A 19,811-nucleotide genomic window follows, 5' to 3' on the forward strand; every position below is an offset into this window, starting at 1 on the left:
TATTAGAGAATATTCTTATTTCTAGAACACTCATTTTAATTTATTCTGCATATTTTATAATGTTTAGGTACTTATTACTGAAAATATGTATAAACATATTTTTTCAATTTTAAGTTGCAATGTTTATCTTGATTTGTTTAAATTATTCCTGTAGTTTGACTGTCAAATGCTGCCGTGAAAATAAGAAAAATAATTCCTTAATTTGGGATAAATAAAATATCAAAGCGGAACTAAAGTTAGGTAGGAACCCATTTTCCCCTTACACGGAGTGGTTGAGCACATGACGTCACGGCTCGTTTCTCAGCACCAGGAGGCCCATGTGGTGTTTTAATGAGCGGCCACCAACTCCAGCACTTTGAACACTTTCACCTGATTATTTTTGCACCTGAATGCTCTTGTAGTTAATACTTCCCAAGATGTTGTTAACGGCGCTGGACGGGGATGAGACGGTTGTTTTTAAAGGGGCTGTCGGTGAGTACCGGGAGGCCGGAGGAGGTGAACGTTAGCCGGCTAAAGAAGCTACCAGTGCTGGGCATGGAGGCTGTAGCACGCAGCTAAACATAGACAGACATCAGAATACCTTCATTAGAGGGGACATTTACAGTGTTACAGCTGAGAGACTATAATGACAGAGACAGAAGATAAAACTGTAGTTAGTAAAGTAGCATGTACACTTATTTAAAATGTAGAAAGTAATGAAGTAGCTGCTGGATGACTATGAAATACTATAATAGATACTTTTTTATCCCAAATTAGGGAATTGTTCTGTCACAATAGCAGTGTTGTCCAACAGTACACCAGTTTAAAGTGTTTATAAGGTACAAATACAATCACTCTTAGCAGCAAATATATATTAACAATAGAAAGGCGAGTTATCACCAGAGCATCTAACTAATACACAATATAACGAAATATTGAATAAAATGAGAACTCTGTGATCTACAGAAATATACAGTAGTAGTTGTACTGTAGTAGTAGTATAGTACTACATAAATACCTATTATTAGTCTTACAGAAGGCCCATTTTAGATTATTACAGCTAAAGTAAAGAGGCAAAAATAGCAAAATATTAATTAAGAGGCAAGCTGAAAATATTAAATATACTTTAAATTAAACAAACTACAATTTACAAAAAGGTAGACAACAGAAATAAGCAGTAACAGTATGTTTGATGTATCTCAGTGTCAATTCCTCATGATCCTAATATGTTTATATATGAATATTGGCATTAAAACAGTCTAATATCCTGTTGGGGCTTCATGTAGTTGTTCCTCTCTGTCCACACCCTCATCCTTTAGCAAATAGTGCTGACTAGTTTTACATTTCAGCTGTGTTTTAGTCCCATCGAGTACACATCTCAGTGTCTCTTCTTCAAGATCCTTTTGTGTTTATCTTAAAATTAGCATTTATAAAATCTAAATATCATTCTGGGACTTCAGATTTTCATTTCATTGTCTACACCGTGACCGTGCCTCTGACACATAGAGCTTTTGAACTTGAATGAATCGCTCCTCTCTTTCCTCAGCCTCTCTGCAGATCCAAGTGGAGCCGGTGGGCCGGTGGTTCGAGGCGTATGTGAAGAGGAGGAACAGGAACACTTCGGTCTCGTTCCAGGAGCTGGTAGAGGATGAGGAGTCCTCAGAGGAGTCGGAGGACGAGGATCTTCAGCTGGAAGAGTACCCCATGCTCCGGACGCTTGACCCCAAAGACTGGAAGGTATACTCGGAGATCAATAATGACACAGGAATGAACGTGGACGTTTTTCAGAAAGTAGTGCCTTTTTTTTGTATGGCAATCTATCGTTTAAGGGCATCTGGAACCTCTATTCTAACAATTTAAATGTCAAATAAAAGAAATCCTCACACCTGAGAGGCTTGAATAAGATCTTTTTAACAAATATCCCAAAATATATACATGTGACTTAATTGATGGATTATTATATTTTTCCCATTATTTCTTTCTTTCGGCAAAAAGTCAATTGTTTTGACTCATTTTGTATTTTTAAGTTACTTTAAAGATATGTTATTAAATAAATGTAGTATAACCCATGAATGCACCTCGACAGCTTGTCATTTGAACACTTAATCTACCCTTTTCTGTCAGAATCAAGATCACTATTGTGTCCTCGGGCTTCCACACTTGAGGTACAAAGCCACACAGAAACAGATCAAAGCTGCCCGTGAGTATATGACCATTTCTTCCTGCTCTTATGGATCATTTTATTCGATTTTTGTGTGAATAAATGTAAACTCTCTCTGCTTTTTCAACAGACAAAGGGATTGTGTTGAAGCACCATCCTGACAAGAGGAAAGCTGCAGGAGAGAAGATTGTAGAGGGAGACAACGACTACTTCACCTGTATAACTAAAGGTACAAAACTCTGTCATTGCTGGATCATCGTGCACTGAGCGTGTGGGGGTGTAGCAGCTCAGGGAGGTATGGAGGAGTGGGAGGGGGTCTCCAGGATACAGTCCAGCTTCCTCTCCTCCGCCGCCTCCTCCAGATTGTCAAGTTTTACTCCCACTACTGAGCCAGCCTTCCTCACAGCTTGTTCAGCCTGTCAGTGTCCCTTCTGTTGGTGCAATTTTGTAGCAGGAAATAAGAAATGCAAAAGTATTTCATTCAGTTGTAGCTTATAGGATGGTTAGTTAAAAGACTGTCCTCTACTGGAGAAATTCTGATCTAAAACACTGGTTGTTTATCAGCTCTCACTCATGATTGGATCGTCTTGAATCCACTCACATTTATTTCTCTGTGTTCCTTTAAACCCCAGCTATAGAAATCCTGTCGGACCCGGTGAAGAGGAGAGCCTTCGACAGCGTAGACCCCACCTTCGACAACACCGTGCCTTCAAAGAACGAAGGCAAAGAGAACTTTACCGAAGTGTTTGCTCCCGTTTTTGAGAGAAACGCACGGTGGTCTTCCAAAAAGCACGTGCCCAAGCTGGGAACCATGGAGTCCACCTTCGAGGAAGTCGATAATTTTTACTCTTTTTGGTGAGTATGGAACTGCTGTGGAATAATAATCAGACCTACAGAAGATCAGTGTGTGTGTCAACTTTTCAATTTCCCTTAAAGGTACAACTTCGACTCATGGAGGGAATTCTCATACCTTGATGAAGAGGAGAAGGAGAAGGCTGAGTGGTGAGCAGCAACGGACTGATTACAGATCCTGTGTTTATATTTTGAAGTATCTGACGGGTGTTTTTATTATTCCCTACAGTCGAGACGAGAGGAGGTGGATTGAAAAGCAGAATCGAGCCTCCAGAGCTCAGAGGAAGAAAGAGGAGATGAACAGAATGCGAACACTAGTTGGTACAGTCTCTCAGAACCAGCACGCACTGCACGATGTTTAAAACGATGGAGAAAGAAACCCCAAAAGCTCTTCTGAATGTTAGTGTGTTTCTTTGCCTCGCTGCAGATACTGCCTACAGCCTTGACCCTAGAATAAAGAAATTCAAAGACGAAGAGAAAGCCCGGAAGGAGGCTGAGAAGAAGGCCAAGGTGGAGGCCAAGAAGAGAGAGCAGGAGGAGAAGGAGCGGGTAAGAGTCCATCAGACATATTCCTTTCTATGTTTTTAATACTCATTTTCAACCTGCTTAGAGATGTCCCGCCCCCATTAGCCTGTTAGCCTATCACGTACATCTAAGTGATGTCATTGTGTTCCGGAACTTTGGGATTGTACCCTTTTCAGACCCATTTACGTGCACAGACCACAGGAAAGAGACACTCCGTTGACAGACGGCTCATCAGTCAGTTTTTTCGGTGTGTGTTTTCAGGCCCGGCAGGCGGAGATAGACGCAGCTCGCCTGGCAAAGGAGAAGGAGGAAGAGGAGGCCCGGCAGCTCGCTCAGCAGGCCAAGAAGGAGAAGGAGATCCAGAAGAAGGCCATCAAGAAGGAGAGGCAGAAACTCAGGACTACCTGCAAGGTGTGTGTGCTCAGAAAAAGCACCTCCGAGACCCTCTAACCTGCGAGTGCTTTGTTTAAATGTCCTCCTCTCCCTCCACAGAACTGGAACTACTTCACTGAGGAAGAATCTGACAGTGTGAAGATGATGGAGGAAGTGGAGAAGCTCTGTGACCGCCTGGAGCTGACCAGGTACAGAACAATACACTGTGATCACCTGGAGGGATTTCCAGTAGTTCAAAGTCAAAGTCCACTGTATTGTCAAAGTTTCCACATGTGTTATACATACAGAAAATGGAAATACCGCTTCTGGCAGTCCCACAGTGCGAATATAAAAGAACATATAACATAAAAAGACAAGAGCCTAGAAAAAAAAGGGTGGGTAAAAAGGGGTATACAAAAAAACTAAGTAATACATACATATGTTCGACACCATCAGCACAGTTTGACGGTAGTGCAGGTAGTTCTGTAGTGCAAAGTACATTTTCAGTAGCAGTAGTTGTTCTCCTAACCATTCATCTGTGTTCCCAGCCTGCAGTCCCTGAATGAAATCCTGGCCGCGGGCTCCAGAGAGGACAGCAAAGTGGCCGTGGAGAAGCAGGTGAAAAGAAAAACCCATTTTTATTTCATAGCTGAAGTGAAAGAGGCTGTGTTGGTTGATTTGGACCATTTTTGAGTCGTTTATTGAGGACGCTGAGTGCATTTCTGACATTTTCACGATCAAAAATGGCACTTGAACCTGAAAATGGCCATGCTTGTACTCCCTGTGGACTGACAACAATGAGTTTTGAAGTTGAGGGACTCAAAACTGCTTCTTTTTGCGTAAAATGTCAGAAATGGATTAAACATCCTCAATATACTTAAAAAACACTCCACTACTAGATGAAATACCCCCTTAGTCTGTCATAAAAGCATCTAGAAACATGTCAGATTTGACTTGTGTTTCCTCCCCGACCCCTCCAGGTCCAGGAGGTGAATGCCCAGCTGCAGAGGGAGAAGGAGGCGGAGGTGCAGCAGCGGCAGGCGACTCGCAGCTCTGATCACGCCAGCGGGGGAGGAGGATCGGCGGGGGGGAAGGGCTACAACGAGGAAGACCTCCAGCTGCTCATCAAAGCCGTCAACCTGTTTCCTGCTGGCACCAACGCCAGGTACACACTCGGAGTCAAAAGGCTTATCTGTCATGTAGACGTGTCAAAACGGACCTTTTTATCAACTTTCTTCCTTCCAGGTGGGAAGTTATCGCCAACTACATGAACCTGCACTCCACAAGCGGCGTGAAGAGGACGGCGAAGGACGTCATCAACAAAGCCAAGAGTCTACAACGGCTAGGTGAGATCTGCAAACCTGCATCAGGACCGTACCATTCAGCATCACAGCTTCCAGTCTGTTTGCAGTCATGTTTAGATGTACTGATATTGAATTAGGCTGGATTTATCGCTGCTGGTTGAGCTTATTACAACATTTTGCTTGTTATTTAAGCTAATTTAACAGCCATGGTTAATTTATGGGATGCAGAACAAGTGCATGTTCTCCTGAGCTTGAAATAGAAGGTGCATATTGTATATTATTCATCTGGAATTACAGTTTCCTTCCTGCAAGTCAACAGGAAACAGACTGAATCGGATAGAAAGCTAACATCAGGAGTCGTGATTTTCCTTTTTCATTTCCACAGATCCGACGCAGAAAGACGACACCAACAGGAAAGCGTTCGAGAAGTTCAAGAAGGAGCACGCTGCGGTCGCTCCCACCATCGACAACGCTCAGCCCTCTGAGAGATTCGATGGTGAGTAACACCACCAGTAAACATGTACTGCTTAGTCATGGCTTCTGCACACATCATTAAGAGTGTTAGCACCGGTGTAGGTTGAATAAAGTGCTGCAGAATAGCTATATTTTTACACAAGGTGAAAAGAGTGGTGAAGGAATGAGTCAGCCTTTTACCCCCTCAGAGTCCCTGGTCTGGAAGTCAATGTTTTTTTGTTTAGATGCCTTTTTAAATAAGGTCAAAGTGCAGCGTTATCGACCGGCTATTGTTCCTCCCTCAGGCGCCGGTGCCTCCTGGACCACGGAGGAACAGAAGCTCCTGGAACAAGCCCTGAAGACCTACCCAGTCAGCACTCCTGAGCGCTGGGAGAAGATCGCTGTGGCGGTGCCGGGACGGAGCAAGAAGGACTGTATGAAGAGGTACAAGGTAAGGAGATCAAGGGCCGGTTCTTTCATGCTTTCCATCGCAAATTTCAGGACCAATTAGTGGAGAGATGAGCTGACTTAAGCCTCAGTTTGTCAGCTTCTTTGCACACCATAAAACCACTGATTCATGCTTTTATATTTAGAATCTTTGAGAGCAAACCAGTATTGTTCCATACGTTTTAGCAGCAGGGATGTTGTGAAGGCCTCTGTTAGTTAGCCTGGTGTTGTCTCCACTCCCTTTGTCAATGAATGTTAGTCTGGTGCTCATATTTCTCCCACAGCCTCTCTGTAATACTCATGCTATGCTAACCCAGTCCCCTGTTGCTCCCACAGGAACTGGTGGAAATGATTAAAGCGAAGAAAGCCGCACAGGAAGTCGCAGGCAAGACTAAAAAATGACAAGAACCACAACGAATAGTACCTGAGTTATTTTAACATTATTGTGTTTGGTCTTTATTTTATAATAAAAATTAAAGGAGGAAAAAAATACTACAGATGATACTTAAATACTTTGTGTGTGTTTTATTCGCTGTACAGTCGACCGGTGGTGCGTTCAGGGTCTCATCCAGTACATGCCGCCGCGGATCTGGTTGTAGTCAGGCAGCTGTTCAATTGGACCTGGGGTGGGGGGGAATAAATAGGCTTAACTGTTAACTGTATTGCACTTCCTTAAGAGTAAAAATACACTTTATTTTACCATTGTTTCTCTTGGACACCAATATTTTTTATTAGATCAGCTCTATCTGTACATTACTCATCCTCGGTCCTTAGACCCTTCCAGCAAATCAACAATAGTTTTTCAGACACTACACACTGAAACCTGTCCGAGTGATACTCATACATTCATGTGCATTTAAAAAAAAAAAGCAACGTACCGACGGCTGCTATGGCAGGAGCCTTGTTGTAGATGTATTTGGTGCACACGTCCTTAATAGTGGTAGCATCGATAGCCTAAAAGGGCAGGGAAAAAAAATTCACCCAGTGTGTTTAAATATTATGCATTTACTTTGCTCTGTATGAAAAAGCATCATTTCCTATTGTTAAAATGCCTTGATCAATACAACAGATTAAGCAGAGAGTCTGTTAACCAACGGGATCTCGGCTCAGGAAAGAAACGTGTGTGTGTTAGAAAGCATCAGATCACTCTAAAAGAAGGTCATTTTCCTCAGGTATAAGTTCCATTTTATTGGGTTTTAAAGGCCTGAAATGTCACGGCACTGGAGAGAAAATATCATGAACTGGCTAACTTTGAGGTCCCAGAGCGGTGGAAAGCACAGAGCCTCACATGTAGGTGTTTAGCTTAATGAATGTGTCTAGATTTCCCCTAAACTCGCTCTAGATAATCGCTTATTTTCATATGTTTATATATACTACTCACATCAATCCGAGCCTCCAGCTCATGCAGAGGGATCCTCCGACCGTAGCAGAGCATCTGTCTGCCGATGTCCTCACAGATGGGGGTGGATCCTGGACAAAGCATAAAAACAAACCATTAAAAAAGGAGCTACCTGATGGAGCGGTGCAGGAATGAGTCCGTAAACACACTTCTGATTCCCTTGTCTCGAAGTAAACAGTTATTTTGAACATGTTTGAGGTGAGACGCTTTAAATAAGGTCTGGTTAGCACAAGCTGAAGTCATGTGACCGTGCGTAAGCGGTGTTGGTATGTGGAGATTATCCTGCTGCACAAGACTGGTTAAGCATCATGAATGTGTGTTTGCCACAGAGTCTATTTTCTGCAATATTCTCAAATCAAATGGAGGAAACCCTACAAAAATACATCCTCACTGCATCCCTTTATGCTTCAGAGCAGCCTTACCATCGAGATGCAGCAGCATGTTGGTCTTGAGCAGATTCTTAGCCCTGGCCACCTCGCCCTCCGTCACACTCGTGCAGAGAGACATCCTGACAGGAAGCAAACAGACTCATCATCATTTTCATCATTACTCAAACCATACAGTTTCCGCTGGTTTTGAGGTTGCGCTCACCACTCCATCTGTGTGAAGTGCATCATCTCGTTGATGGTGCCGGGCTCACACACCATGTAGAGTCCCCACAGGCCGGTGTCGGTGTAGCAGGTGTTGAAGGACTGGAAGCTGTGGCACAGGTTCCCCTGGCAGGCCATCTGAGCCAGCTGACTGGACAGGTTCTGGGAGGACAAAAGTCAACCTCAAATCTTGATTGACATGATAAAGGGTGGGATTTTGACTCTGTGGTCCCATCTGTACTCACCACTCCTCCTCCGAACGAGCGGTCCCAGTTCCCGATGAGTGTGTTGGCCACCATGAGGGGGATGGTGTCGGGGTGAGACCAGCCCACCGCCTCCACTGCGATGGCGATGTGAGCAAGAGGCATTTTGTCGTCGCGTACTCTGATCTGAAACAGCAGCAGAACTTCAATAACTACAATTTCCGTCTCAGAAAGACTGCTTTAAGCTGACAGATGCTGCTTTTGAGAAGGCTACAGTGAAACGTCAGAAAAAAAGCTATTCATAGAGCCATTCAAGACACTTACCTTAAACCTAAAGTGCTTTCTGCAGCCCCAAGGAGTATACAACAGAAATACTGACCGGATATCCTAAATGACAACTGTGTGCCTCAAGCCTCTTACCTCACTTCCTGTGAAGTTGCATGGAGGAAGGGCAGGGGCTTCACCCTTATACCTTCCAGGAAGTTTTCCAAAATGATACTTGGCCAGATCGTTGAGCTCATCGTGAGAAACTCCTGATACAAAAAAACACATCAAAAAAATGTCCTTTAAGGTTAAAAAAAACTCCTAAATTTGGTGTGAATTCAAGCAGATTCATCAGCGTACTAAAACAAATGACCACAAAGAGCCAGATTTCTCCCACAGTAGCTTAATCCCTAATGTTTTATCATGCAATGTAAACATTTAAAAGACACCGACAGATGCAGGGAGCGATATCTTGTACGGGAGCTTTGAAAGGTAAATATAAATCATGTGAGGATCCAAACGTCTCTGACCTCCAGCAGCAGCCAGCACTATGCGGGGCCCCTTGTAGTGGGTGGTGATGTACTCCACCAGGTCTCCTCTGTTGATCGTCCTGCAATCAATGAAACACAGCCCACTTACAGCAAGACAATATAATTAAGCACAATTAGAAGTTGTATCATCCTAATATGACCTTGTTTTAAAAGGCAGCATTACAGTAGAAGTATGTCATGTTAAATGCACCTAGTAGACTGTGGTAGCTGTTCTGTTATTTCCTTGAACCAACTTAGTCATTATTTGCATATAAAAGATGATTATTGATCAAAAATACCTCCTTTGTAAATACACTTATAGTCTACCTTACAAATATGCACTAAAAGTAAAGAAATCTCATCAAAAATACTGAGATTTTTGATGTTAGCTGCACTATAGCGTGTTAAATTAAAAAGCCTTGAGCCTTTAACATAATGTCCTACGATTATATAATGATATCAGTGCCTTTAACTCACACACTCACACACACCTGCTTATTTCAGTTTTTTAAGACACCATAGATGAGGAAATGCACAAGGTATGGTTGCGGTAACACCTCTGTATACTGTAATACTAACACACTGCTCAAAGCCTGAGCAGATGTAGTGTTTTGATCTAATGTTGTACCTCAGAATTATGGAATGTATTGCTTTTACTGACTTTTTTGTACCTGATATAACTCTATGATGCAAAGGCATATCTACTCTTTGTTTTTGCTGTAATCTGACTGATAGATAGTGGCACAGTATCCTGCAGTCTGCCGATGCTCTGTTCTTACTTGATGTTCTCTGTGGGGCCCAGGATGGTCCGGCCCAGAGCGGTGTCCCGGTACGCAGTGGCATGCAGGTAATCGAAGACCACTTCCTGCAGGTTGGTCTCTACTTCCTGCATCTCTCTGAGTATCACCCCTCGCTCCCTCTCGATCTCCGCCTCCCCCAGGGTACTGTTCTGGATGATGTCTGCGAGGATCTCCACAGCTGGGGAGAAAAACACACATATATTTAGATAAACGCACAGTTTAATCAGACTGTCCATCGCTACACGCCCGAGTGGCCCTTATATCACTGCTCTGCTGTAACGAACCTCGTGGAAGATCTTTAGAGAACGCTTTGGCGTAATACACCGTCTGCTCCCGGGACGTATAAGCATTCAAGTGAGATCCCATGTTCTCAATCTCCAACTCCAGATCCAGCTGGGAGCGCTTCCTGGTGCCCTGTAGAGACATAGGAGAGCATGTTTTGCATCGTTGGAGACCCTATAAAAACTTCAATAGTTCTTGCACGATGCAAAGAACAATAGCAGACAACCCGAGGTCCAGTGAGCAGAAGTAAAAACGTCTCTTCATTGTTTTTTATCTCACCTTAAATGCCATATGTTCCAGGAAATGTGCCGTGCCATTATTTCTCGCATTCTCGTAGCGACTTCCGGCGTCTATCCAGAGACCCACCTGGAAAAGAATCAGATTGATACCCAAACACCGCTGTTACTGCACCAGAGTTACACACATATAGGTGGTGAAGCTGCCGTCTGCATCGACCAGTGTTGTTTACTAGAGATCACTTTCTCAGCCTTTGTTCCCCCTGTGTGAAGCACTCTGCGGCTGCATGTATGTGTCCAGTTTATGCAGAATAAATAAAGTGTGGTTTATTTATTATTTTGTCATCTCTTTTAATTTGCTCCACTAAAAAACTATGATATACTTCAGTCTTGAATGTTCCTCTGATTGTTTGGACTAGACAGGCTCCATAAGAGAAAGAGTGTGTGTGTGTGTGTGTGTGTGTGTGTGTGTGTGTGTGTGTGTGTGTGTGTGTGTGTGTGTGTGTGTGTGTGTGTGTGTGTGTGTGTACACTTACCGTGCAGGTTGTGAGCCCAGCGTCTTCTGAGGACACTCGGAGTCCGTTCTCTAGAGTGGTCACTTTAGTTTCGGGAACATTGAGAGCGACTTGCTGAGCAGCCTGGGTCGCCAACAGTCTGTGTGATCCAGGTGTAAGCTGCAGGTTCAGAACACACACACATTAATGTGATGGCAATGACTCAAAAGCCCAGCCTACATGCACCAGTCCCAGACAGTAACCCTGAACATCTCATTGTTCCTGGTTGTTTGAAACTGTGTTGGAAAATATATGGTCTTAACCAGAGTCATAGCCAGGGAAATCTGTTAGTAAAATAGAGTTTAAACAGTTGTAATTATTATTCTACACTGAGGCAAGCTAAATTAAAACAAAGATTAAGATTTCTTTTTTCATAAAGTGAAAGTCATGAATAACTCAACAATGTTTTTACATTTTTTCTGTTGTGCTTTTTATTTATACCTCTAAATGTGTGTATGCATGAGTGTGTATGTGTGTATATATACTGTTTATAAGTGCGTGTAAAGGTGTGTATTTATTGCTTTTAAATATATGTGTAATTGCTGGGAGTGTGATCACACAACTAGAGGAATTGACAATAAAGTTGACTTTTGACAAGAGTATATTAGGGTTATACTAAAATGTCTGATACATTAACAGCCCCTATCATGATGACACTGCAGATTTAGGACAATGGCATCATGTGTTACAACACAGCTATTATTGGGAATTAATTTAACGATGTTGTCGTTGAAATTAAATGTCCTACTTCAGATATTACCAGAACTTTAATTACCTTATGTAAGCTATCAGCTGACTTTAACTGTGAGCCAACACCGAGAGCTTTCCCTCAGTTAGACTGTATTTTTTACACCTTTAGGGACAGTATATTATCAAAAACATAGATATAAACAAACACTTCTTACCCTGTTTAAAGAATATGTCTTCAGTAAATTCCTCTGAAGGAGATTTCTCCCAGCAGACGTGAGGCGCTGTAAGGACGCCGCCATATTGTTTGTTTGTCACACTGCGCATGCGTCGCTTTCAATGACGCAATCTCAGGCTCCATCCGCCGTGGAGGAGCAGAGGGTTTTATTTAAAGGAAAAATACAGATTATTGCGACCATGAGAAAAAGTACAGATAAATCACCGGAAATCACCATACAAAGATTAGTCTGATGACTTAGTGATAAACATATTATTATTATTGGTTTAAAAAATAAATGGCAGTATAGCCTATGTAAACATTAGTGAAAATAGGAATTTCGGAGCGGTTTTGGGGTTTATTGAAGATCCTGAACCCATTTTTTACAATGTTGAATTGTTTGTCTGGGTTATTCATGATGCTGAATCAATTTTTGACAATTTCGGAGTGTGTTTTTTTTTCTGTGAGTCTATTTCTGACATTTTCATGGTCAAAAATGGCAAGTGGCAATAGTTGTAGTCTCAGTGTGCTGATTTTGACTACCATGAACAGTGTTGTGACCTAAGTATATAAAGAAAAACAAGAGGAAAATTATTAGCTCTACTAATCCGAATGATCGAGAGTTCCTTAAATCTTCGAAATCAAAATCAGCCTGCGTTTTTGCAAAAAATAATAATTGAGTACTAGTTCTAGACGCAGTCAAGAAGCGTAGCTACTACGTTTTCTGATTATATTTAATATGCTTTACTGTTGAAAGAGTAAAATTCTTTCTTCTTTTATTTTCTAATGTGACGTTTATTTTGAAAGGGTCTGACTGTTGTGAACCGGAAATGTATCTTTATTCTCGCGCGAATTTCTTCAGAGATCTCAAGTTTGTCTTCTGATTGTCAACCCTCTTCATAGCAGTAAATAGTGAGTGTCAAAGACAAAACAAAGCTGAAATACAACTTCATGCAGCGCAAAGGGACCACTACAGAGTCGGATATTTGAAGGTATTCCAGCATTTACAACATCATTGCTTCTCTTCTCTGCCTGGGGTTTAATATCCAGACAGTATCGCTAGCTGCTAATGTTGTGTTAGCTCTTGTTGCTAATGCTTAGCCCTGACGTTGGCTGATGCACTGTGCATCTTCAGAGGTGGAAAAAGTGCGCAGGTCTTGTTCTTGAGTAACAGTAGAAGTACTCAGATCTTGTACTTGAGTAAAGTAGAAGTACTCAGATCTTGTACTTGAGTAAAGTAGAAGTACTCAGATCTTGTACTTGAGTAAAGTAGAAGTACTCAGGTCTTGTACTTGAGTAAAGTAGAAGTACCAGAGTGTAGGAATACTCTGTCACAGTAAAAGTATTCTAAATGTTCCTCCAGTGAAAGTAGAAAGTACTCTCCTCTAAATGTACTTAAAGTAGCGACAGTAAAAGTAGTCATTGTCTGATTGGTCCATTTCAGAATAATATCTCTGATATGTTTTATAATGATTGATCATTAAAGTGTTCTCAGAGCTGGTAAAGGTGCAGCTAGTTTGAATGGCTTTGTATACTGCAGGGTAGCTGCTGGATTTACTGCAGGTGAACTACAGTCTGATTTAAGGGCTGATAATATTTACCATCATTAATCCTAATCTGTTTAGCAACTAAAGGTGTTAAATAAATGAAGTGGAGGCCCGGCCGTGGCGCAACTGGCTGGGGCACCTGCACCATACGGGCAACCCGGGTTCGATTCCCGACCTGTGGTCCTTTCCGGATCCCACCCTGACTCTCTCCCCCACTTTCCTGTCACACTGTCCTATCCGATTAAAGGCAAAAAGCCCCCAAAGATATCTTTAAAAAATAAATAAATAAATGAAGTATGAGTAAAATGAGTAAAAGTACAACATTTACCTCCACATTTTTGTGGAGCAGTGCAAAGTATCAAACTAATTGAAATACTCAAATAAAGTACCTCAAAATGAATTTAAGTACAGTACTTAACCTAACTGGTTGTCTTTGGTGTGACTTCCAGACAAGAAATGGCAGGTAGAGGGGATCTAATGGACGGGGATCTGGAAGATGGAGAAATTTCCGGATCTGGCTCGGATACAGAGATGGGAACAGCCCAGGTTCCTCCAGCTTTTAGCGGCCAGTCCTTCCACAACAGATCCGCTGTCCAGCCTTCCGCCGCCGCATACCGAAGCGGAAATGGGACGGTGTCCAGCGACAGTGACCAGGATTCTTCGGACGAGGATGCGGCTGTTTGGCGCCACAAACGCATGAAAGCATCCAACGCCCCCCAGCCGCCTTCCTGCACCGCCACCCGGCCAGAGCCGACCCGCATGGCCGTCCCCAGTGCTCATGGAGGCCGCAAAGTGAACAACATCTGGGGCTCTGTGGTGCAGGAGCAGTGCCAGGATGCCGTGGCTGCAGAGCTGGGCATATTCGGCATGGAAGGGGAAATCAGCATGTCCAGCAGAAATGTGGAGACGTATAACTTTGTCCTGGCCAAAAAGATAATGGACAAGGAGAGGGAGCTGGAGAAACTGGCGAATAAAGACGGAGAGGTGAACATGCTGGACACAGAGCTGGAGGATTACATGAAAGAGCGAGGATCAGAGGAGAGAGCGGGAGGTGATGCCAAGAGGAAGAGGTCGGCTAAAGAGAGAATCGGCCCCAGGGCTGAGATGGACACAAAGGGCCGGTATGAAATCACAGAGGACGACCCTGAGGACAGGGTGACGGATGAGATAGCGTACAGGCTGCAGGAGCCTAAAAAAGACTTGATAGAGCGCATTGTTAAAGTCATCGGTAATAAAAAGGCCATCGAGCTGCTCGGAGAGACCGCCACCCTGGAGGAAAGCGGCGGCGTGCACACCATGGACGGCAGCCGGCGACGGACACCCGGCGGGGTGTATATATACCTGCTGAAGAACACACCCAGCATCAGCAAGGGCCAGATCAAGAAGATATTCTTGGAGGAACAACAGAACGAGTGCAAGAACAAGAAGGCCGCCCAGAAGAGGAGGCGGCACATGGTGGCGAAGAAGATGAAGCAGGCCATCGGCACGCTGAACCTGCAGGAGCACGACGATGTCTCCAGGGAAACGTTCGCCAGCGACACCAACGAGGCTCTGGAGTCGCTGGAGGAGGCTGCAGAGGAGGAGGGTCAGGAGGAGTCTGCTGTTGGCATCGAGGAGACGGCGGTGGTGTACAACGCTGCGGACCTGGAGGTCTTCTGAGGGATGTATGAACTCTGGGAGTATTTGAGCAAGAACATTTAGGATTAAAATTACAACAAAATACTAAAAGTGCTGAATAAGAGCTTCTGCAGAATCTAAACGCCTGAGTGATCTTTCTTTTGTTGCTTCTACCTCCAAACGAGAGCTTGTGTTAACGTCATGATTGATTGTTTTCAGTTCTGTTTATTTTCTATCATAGTAACTTCAATGTTTATGATTTTTGATCCGGATGTAATGACGTCTGGATTCACTAAATGAATTTGTGTGGCTGCAATATGAATAAAGGTGACTCGCGTTAATGAATTCAAACCAACTCTTTTTTGTTGCTTAAAATATGAAAAACAATGGTTTGTTTTTAATAATCTATTATCCTCTGCTTGTTAATACTTTTATATTCAGATGAGAGTTTCAGGAAACACTTTTATTTATTCTGATTTTTAAAATGTGGTCGCTTATTATTCCTGCATATTGGGGTTTTAATTGTCTCGTATTTCTGAAGATTTTCCTGACATTGAGACTAATAATAAATAATATCCTGTGTTCCAAAGGCGGCATGATTTTTCTGGGTTGGTTAATAAGTAAATCAATATCATAAAATCAATACAAGATAAATAATACAGGGATTCTGCCAGAACAAAATCTGGTTTCTGAGTTGACTGAATTTCAAAGAAATGACAGCATAGAATAACATGGCAGCAGGTAATAAAGAAAGATACCTTTGTGGGAAGGATGGCCCTCAAGTAATATCTATATTTTAGAATATTTTTGGATTTATTTATAAGTGTAAATGTCTTCAAATATCAAATTCAGTTTGAAATATAAACCCATAAACCACTCAAGTCTAAAATCCATAATTGTAAAAATGCATCGACTTACTGCCATTTATTTACTGGTACAATACAAGAAGTCCTTTGCTTTAAAGCTCCATCATTAATGTCAGTAAGAAATATATATTTGCAGAAATCTGCACCTCTTCTTTTAAATGATGTCCTTGCAGCTACCAGCTGTGACAGGTAGGTGGCAGCCACGGTCTGATTGTGGTTGTTCCTACATCCTGAACTTTGCAGTGCACTGCTTTACTCACTGACTAAATGTCTGACTTTCCTCACAGCTATCCAACACTGACTTTATTTCCCTTTCTTCTGGGCATGTAGCATACAAGCTGAAAAAGGACAACAGACTCTGCTAATAACTCTGTTCTGTTTGTTTGTGTATTTATCTGATCTTTTGTCCTGTGCACATACATGCAGCTTCAATGCACACCAGGAATAGTGAACCAGACACGGTTTCCCATCCACAGCTTCAGTAAACAAAAGCCCCCCTGCTGAGGCGATATCAAAGTGAACTGTCGCCCTGCACGGTGCCTTGGAAGTGATCATTATCTCTGCTCATGGCTGCCACGCGAAAGGCCCAGCGTTGAGGCAAAAACATGTTGAATAATACCCACCATTTCTGGCTATTTTCTGTGGTCTGTTTGCCTCTGATAAGCCGGTGTACTGTGTAGTTCATGCGGCAATTAAGCCATCTGATTAAGGCCTGAAATTGACTTCCTCTGCTCAGGTGTTCATTGCATTTGTCCCTGTGTTCAGTCACATGACGGCGGACACACGTCTACTGTAACGGCGATCAAAACGGGATGATCAAAGTGTGTGCAGGAGGAGACACGTCCTGTCTTATTATGCATGGTGGAGTTTGTTGCATGCAGTCTCTGGTCTCAGGACCTCTGTATCTGTCACCTGGCAACGAACTTGTTGCCTGGATACAACACGCTGTTTCTTATTTCTATTGGATCAAACAGAACCGGGGTTGAAAGACTTGTCTCTTTAGGAGGTGCTGCATGATGTCAGCGTTCAGAGACAACAAATAAAATAAGAACCGGGCTGTGGATGTGCGCGCGGAAGATAAGCATTATTTCTGACACGAGCGTCACCTCCCCCACGAGCTCTGTCACAAATCAAGACTTTGAGAGAAAGCTGTTCAAAGTGTTTCCCTTTCTCTGATGATGTGTTCTAAGTTTATCCGTGCACTCCCCGCTGACCCATCACAGCTAAGCCTGGAGACAGAGAGGCAACTTTAATTAGACAGCCACGCTCGGGGCAGAGACTCGCTTTTTAAATGTGTCTCTCTTCATATGTCTCCTCTGAGCTGCTGCTGGAGGAACAGGTGCGTTAGGTAACATCATCTGTGAGGACTACCGAGAGCACAGTGACTCATCACTTTCACCAAAACAAAGGCGACCCAGTTTGGAGGAGAAAGGAGACGATGGATCACTTGGATTAATGTCAGCTCTGGAGATGATGTCACTTTTATCCCAAAGACTTAATGTCAGCGAGGAACAGTTTGCACCTGGCTCATGAACAGCTCAGCTAGGGATGTTAATAATTCAACATAACCTGTTATTGTTACCGTTTCTGTTTAAAGCTGTAATAAAAAGAAGCTTGACTCTGGCCTCAAGGTGGAGCTGTTGCTTACTTTGATGCTAACCTCCTTCTCTTTAATCATCATGAGGAGTTGCGTTTGTTAGCTGGGAGTTCAACTGTTCACACCCTGAAGGAAACCCGAGCAAGACACACCACTCACAGCTCCACTGACGCTGTGCAGAGTAACCATTACATTATTATCCTCTCTCTTTAAGCCTTCATTTTGTGTATATATGTTGCAGAAATGGACGAAGGTATTTGATACAAGCTTTGCTTTATTTGATCAAGGACTCTCTGTGAACAGCTAGTCCAAATTTGGTGGCATTGATGGCAAATATTTCTGGATATTTTCACTATTTTTGGGCCATATTACAATCTGGACCGTTGTCCTTAGCAACGGTCTGTTCTCCTCAGCAACGGTCCTTTCTCCTTAGCAACAGTCTGTATCCTTAGTGAGGGTCTGTATCCTTAGCAACGGTCTGTTCTCCTTAGCAACAGTCTGTATCCTTAGCAACGGTCTGTTCTCCTTAGCAACGGTCTGTATCCTTAGTGACGGTCTGTATCCTTAGTGAGGGTCTGTTCTCATGAGCAACGGTCCTTTCTCCTTAGCAACGGTCCTTTCTCCTTAGCAACGGTCTGTATCCTTAGTGACGGTCTGTTCTCCTTAGCAACGGTCTGTATCCTTAGTGAGGGTCTGTTCTCATGAGCGGTCTGTATCCTTAGTGACGGTCTGTTCTCCTTAGCAACGGTCCTTTCTCCTTAGCAACAGTCTGTATCCTTAGCAACGGTCTGTTCTCCTTAGCAACAGTCTGTATCCTTAGCAACGGTCTGTTCTCCTTAGCAACGGTCTGTATCCTTAGTGACGGTCTGTTCTCCTTAGCAACGGTCTGTATCCTTAGTGAGGGTCTGTTCTCATGAGCAACGGTCTGTATCCTTAGTGACGGTCTGTTCTCCTTAGCAACGGTCTGTCCTCCTTAGCAACGGTCTGTCCTCCTTCCTTAGCAACGGTCTGTCCTCCTTAGCATTGGTCTGTTTTCCTTAGCAACAGTCTGTTAGTGAAAATTAACAACTTCTGGAATGTCTAAGTTGACCAATCAGAATCGAGTATTCAACTGCATCGTGTAAAAAGAAGGTGTAATAAAATATGGTCCAAATATAGCTCGGCTCCAATGCCACTCATTTCCTTTCATTCAACGCTTGATGAACCGTAGCTGGAGAATATATTTTGAAGAATTCCTCTTCATTGATGTTCCTCGTGGCTTGGCGTGGGTGGCCTTTTTTTTAGTCCCTGTTAAGCAGCCAACTGTGCCAGCTCTATTTATATGGCTATTTCTTTACATCCTTAGAAAGCTTGAAGCGTTTATGATGTCTTCCAGCTCTTTCTCTCTCTCTCATCATTCAGACATACAGTGGGTTCGCTGTGACGTGGGCCAACCTCGATTTACCAAATGTAAGTGGATGGTTTTTCAGTAGGTGTAGCTCAGTGGGCGTTCACACTGTCTACATCCACGGAGTCATGTAGAGCAAGTGAACAGTTTTGGTTATCAGCATTTTTATTTGTCGTTTTTCCAGGTTAATTGTGAGGTTTTTCCCCATTTGTTCTGACCTTTCTCTGGGAGTTTTACCTATTTATTATTGAGTTTCTTTGGTTATTTTCCCCCCATTTTTTCAGGTGTTCCTTTGGGAGGTTTTCCATATTTATTCTAGGGTTTATTGTGGTGTACTGTACTCGAGACACATGTCTGATTTGTGATATTGGGCTATATAAATAACATTTGATTGATTGATTGAAACCATATTAGCACATTGCCATGCCCCGCCCCCGTCCAGACTGCTGATATCTTTCTTTTTAGGTCACTCTCTTCTAAATGCTTGGATTTCGATCAAGTGGCAGCGTCCTCTAAGTGGATGTCGAGCTCATTAATCTGCCCGGTGACTTCTCCACCCCTGTCCCTCCTCTCTGGCCCTCAGATAATGGGCTTCTATTATGTCCACCGCTCTGTAATCGTCCAGACTCCGGGACCACTATGATTGCTTTTGGTCCCTTCATGGCCCGGTAATGCCCTCAGAACTGCTTCACATTTGTCACCCACATCAGTGAGAATATAGGTCTCTGGTCATGCATACTTTGAGACGGCATGGAATAGAAAGGTTCTGGGTTTTCCCTCTGTACGCAGTGGGCTGTAACCTCTGAAATGAGGCCTGGTTTTTCAATATTTTTCTTGTTTCGGTCACAGTTTGCTATTAAACCTGCAGCTGCTGAGAAAATTGATATTTTTTCAGTGTGAATTGTTGCTTAGCTTGATACCAGATGTGCCTTTCTGAGTCTT

At 43.1% G+C, this 19,811-nt stretch overlaps 3 protein-coding genes across 3 annotated transcripts; 2 read left to right on the forward strand and 1 right to left on the reverse strand.

Annotated features, from left to right (window-relative positions):
- The first annotated feature begins 262 nt into the window (after positions 1–262).
- On the forward strand, positions 263–6,603 carry dnajc2 (DnaJ (Hsp40) homolog, subfamily C, member 2). Its single transcript, XM_063905978.1, has 16 exons — positions 263–471; positions 1,526–1,716; positions 2,104–2,179; positions 2,271–2,369; positions 2,773–2,995; positions 3,077–3,142; positions 3,222–3,313; positions 3,420–3,541; positions 3,779–3,928; positions 4,010–4,098; positions 4,438–4,507; positions 4,870–5,054; positions 5,135–5,235; positions 5,579–5,689; positions 5,952–6,097; positions 6,430–6,603. The coding sequence occupies exons 1-16, from the start codon at positions 417–419 to the stop codon at positions 6,493–6,495; spliced, it is 1,842 nt and encodes a 613-aa protein (XP_063762048.1). The 5' UTR covers positions 263–416; the 3' UTR covers positions 6,496–6,603.
- pmpcb (peptidase, mitochondrial processing subunit beta) lies at positions 6,523–11,988 on the reverse strand. The gene is made up of 13 exons (XM_063905979.1): positions 11,857–11,988; positions 10,934–11,071; positions 10,441–10,527; positions 10,164–10,293; positions 9,859–10,057; positions 9,080–9,159; positions 8,706–8,818; positions 8,328–8,471; positions 8,084–8,244; positions 7,915–8,000; positions 7,475–7,563; positions 6,972–7,047; positions 6,523–6,714 (listed from the first exon to the last, which is right to left on the reverse strand). The coding sequence occupies exons 1-13, from the start codon at positions 11,938–11,940 to the stop codon at positions 6,650–6,652; spliced, it is 1,452 nt and encodes a 483-aa protein (XP_063762049.1). The 5' UTR covers positions 11,941–11,988; the 3' UTR covers positions 6,523–6,649.
- Positions 11,989–12,688: 700 nt separating this feature from the next.
- On the forward strand, positions 12,689–15,608 carry phax (phosphorylated adaptor for RNA export). The gene is made up of 2 exons (XM_063905097.1): positions 12,689–12,847; positions 13,852–15,608. The coding sequence occupies exon 2, from the start codon at positions 13,859–13,861 to the stop codon at positions 15,059–15,061; it is 1,203 nt and encodes a 400-aa protein (XP_063761167.1). The 5' UTR covers positions 12,689–12,847; positions 13,852–13,858; the 3' UTR covers positions 15,062–15,608.
- The last annotated feature ends 4,203 nt before the right edge of the window (positions 15,609–19,811 follow it).

This window comes from Eleginops maclovinus, chromosome 17, assembly GCF_036324505.1.
Source record: "Eleginops maclovinus isolate JMC-PN-2008 ecotype Puerto Natales chromosome 17, JC_Emac_rtc_rv5, whole genome shotgun sequence".
NCBI classification, from domain to species: domain Eukaryota; kingdom Metazoa; phylum Chordata; class Actinopteri; order Perciformes; family Eleginopidae; genus Eleginops; species Eleginops maclovinus.

Bases quoted from the DNA above. Each gene is read 5' to 3' on its own strand.
- dnajc2 (XM_063905978.1), top strand. From the start codon at position 417: ATGTTGTTAACGGCGCTGGACGGGGATGAGACGGTTGTTTTTAAAGGG. The intron at 3,929-4,009 runs GTGTGTGTGCTC...CTCCCTCCACAG, and splicing joins AACTCAGGACTACCTGCAAG to AACTGGAACTACTTCACTGA. The intron at 4,508-4,869 runs GTGAAAAGAAAA...CGACCCCTCCAG, and splicing joins AAGTGGCCGTGGAGAAGCAG to GTCCAGGAGGTGAATGCCCA.
- pmpcb (XM_063905979.1), bottom strand. From the start codon at position 11,940: ATGGCGGCGTCCTTACAGCGCCTCACGTCTGCTGGGAGAAATCTCCTT. The intron at 11,072-11,856 runs GTAAGAAGTGTT...CTGAACCTGCAG, and splicing joins AGACATATTCTTTAAACAGG to CTTACACCTGGATCACACAG. The intron at 7,564-7,914 runs GTAAGGCTGCTC...TGCTTTGTCCAG, and splicing joins CATGCTGCTGCATCTCGATG to GATCCACCCCCATCTGTGAG.
- phax (XM_063905097.1), top strand. From the start codon at position 13,859: ATGGCAGGTAGAGGGGATCTAATGGACGGGGATCTGGAAGATGGAGAA.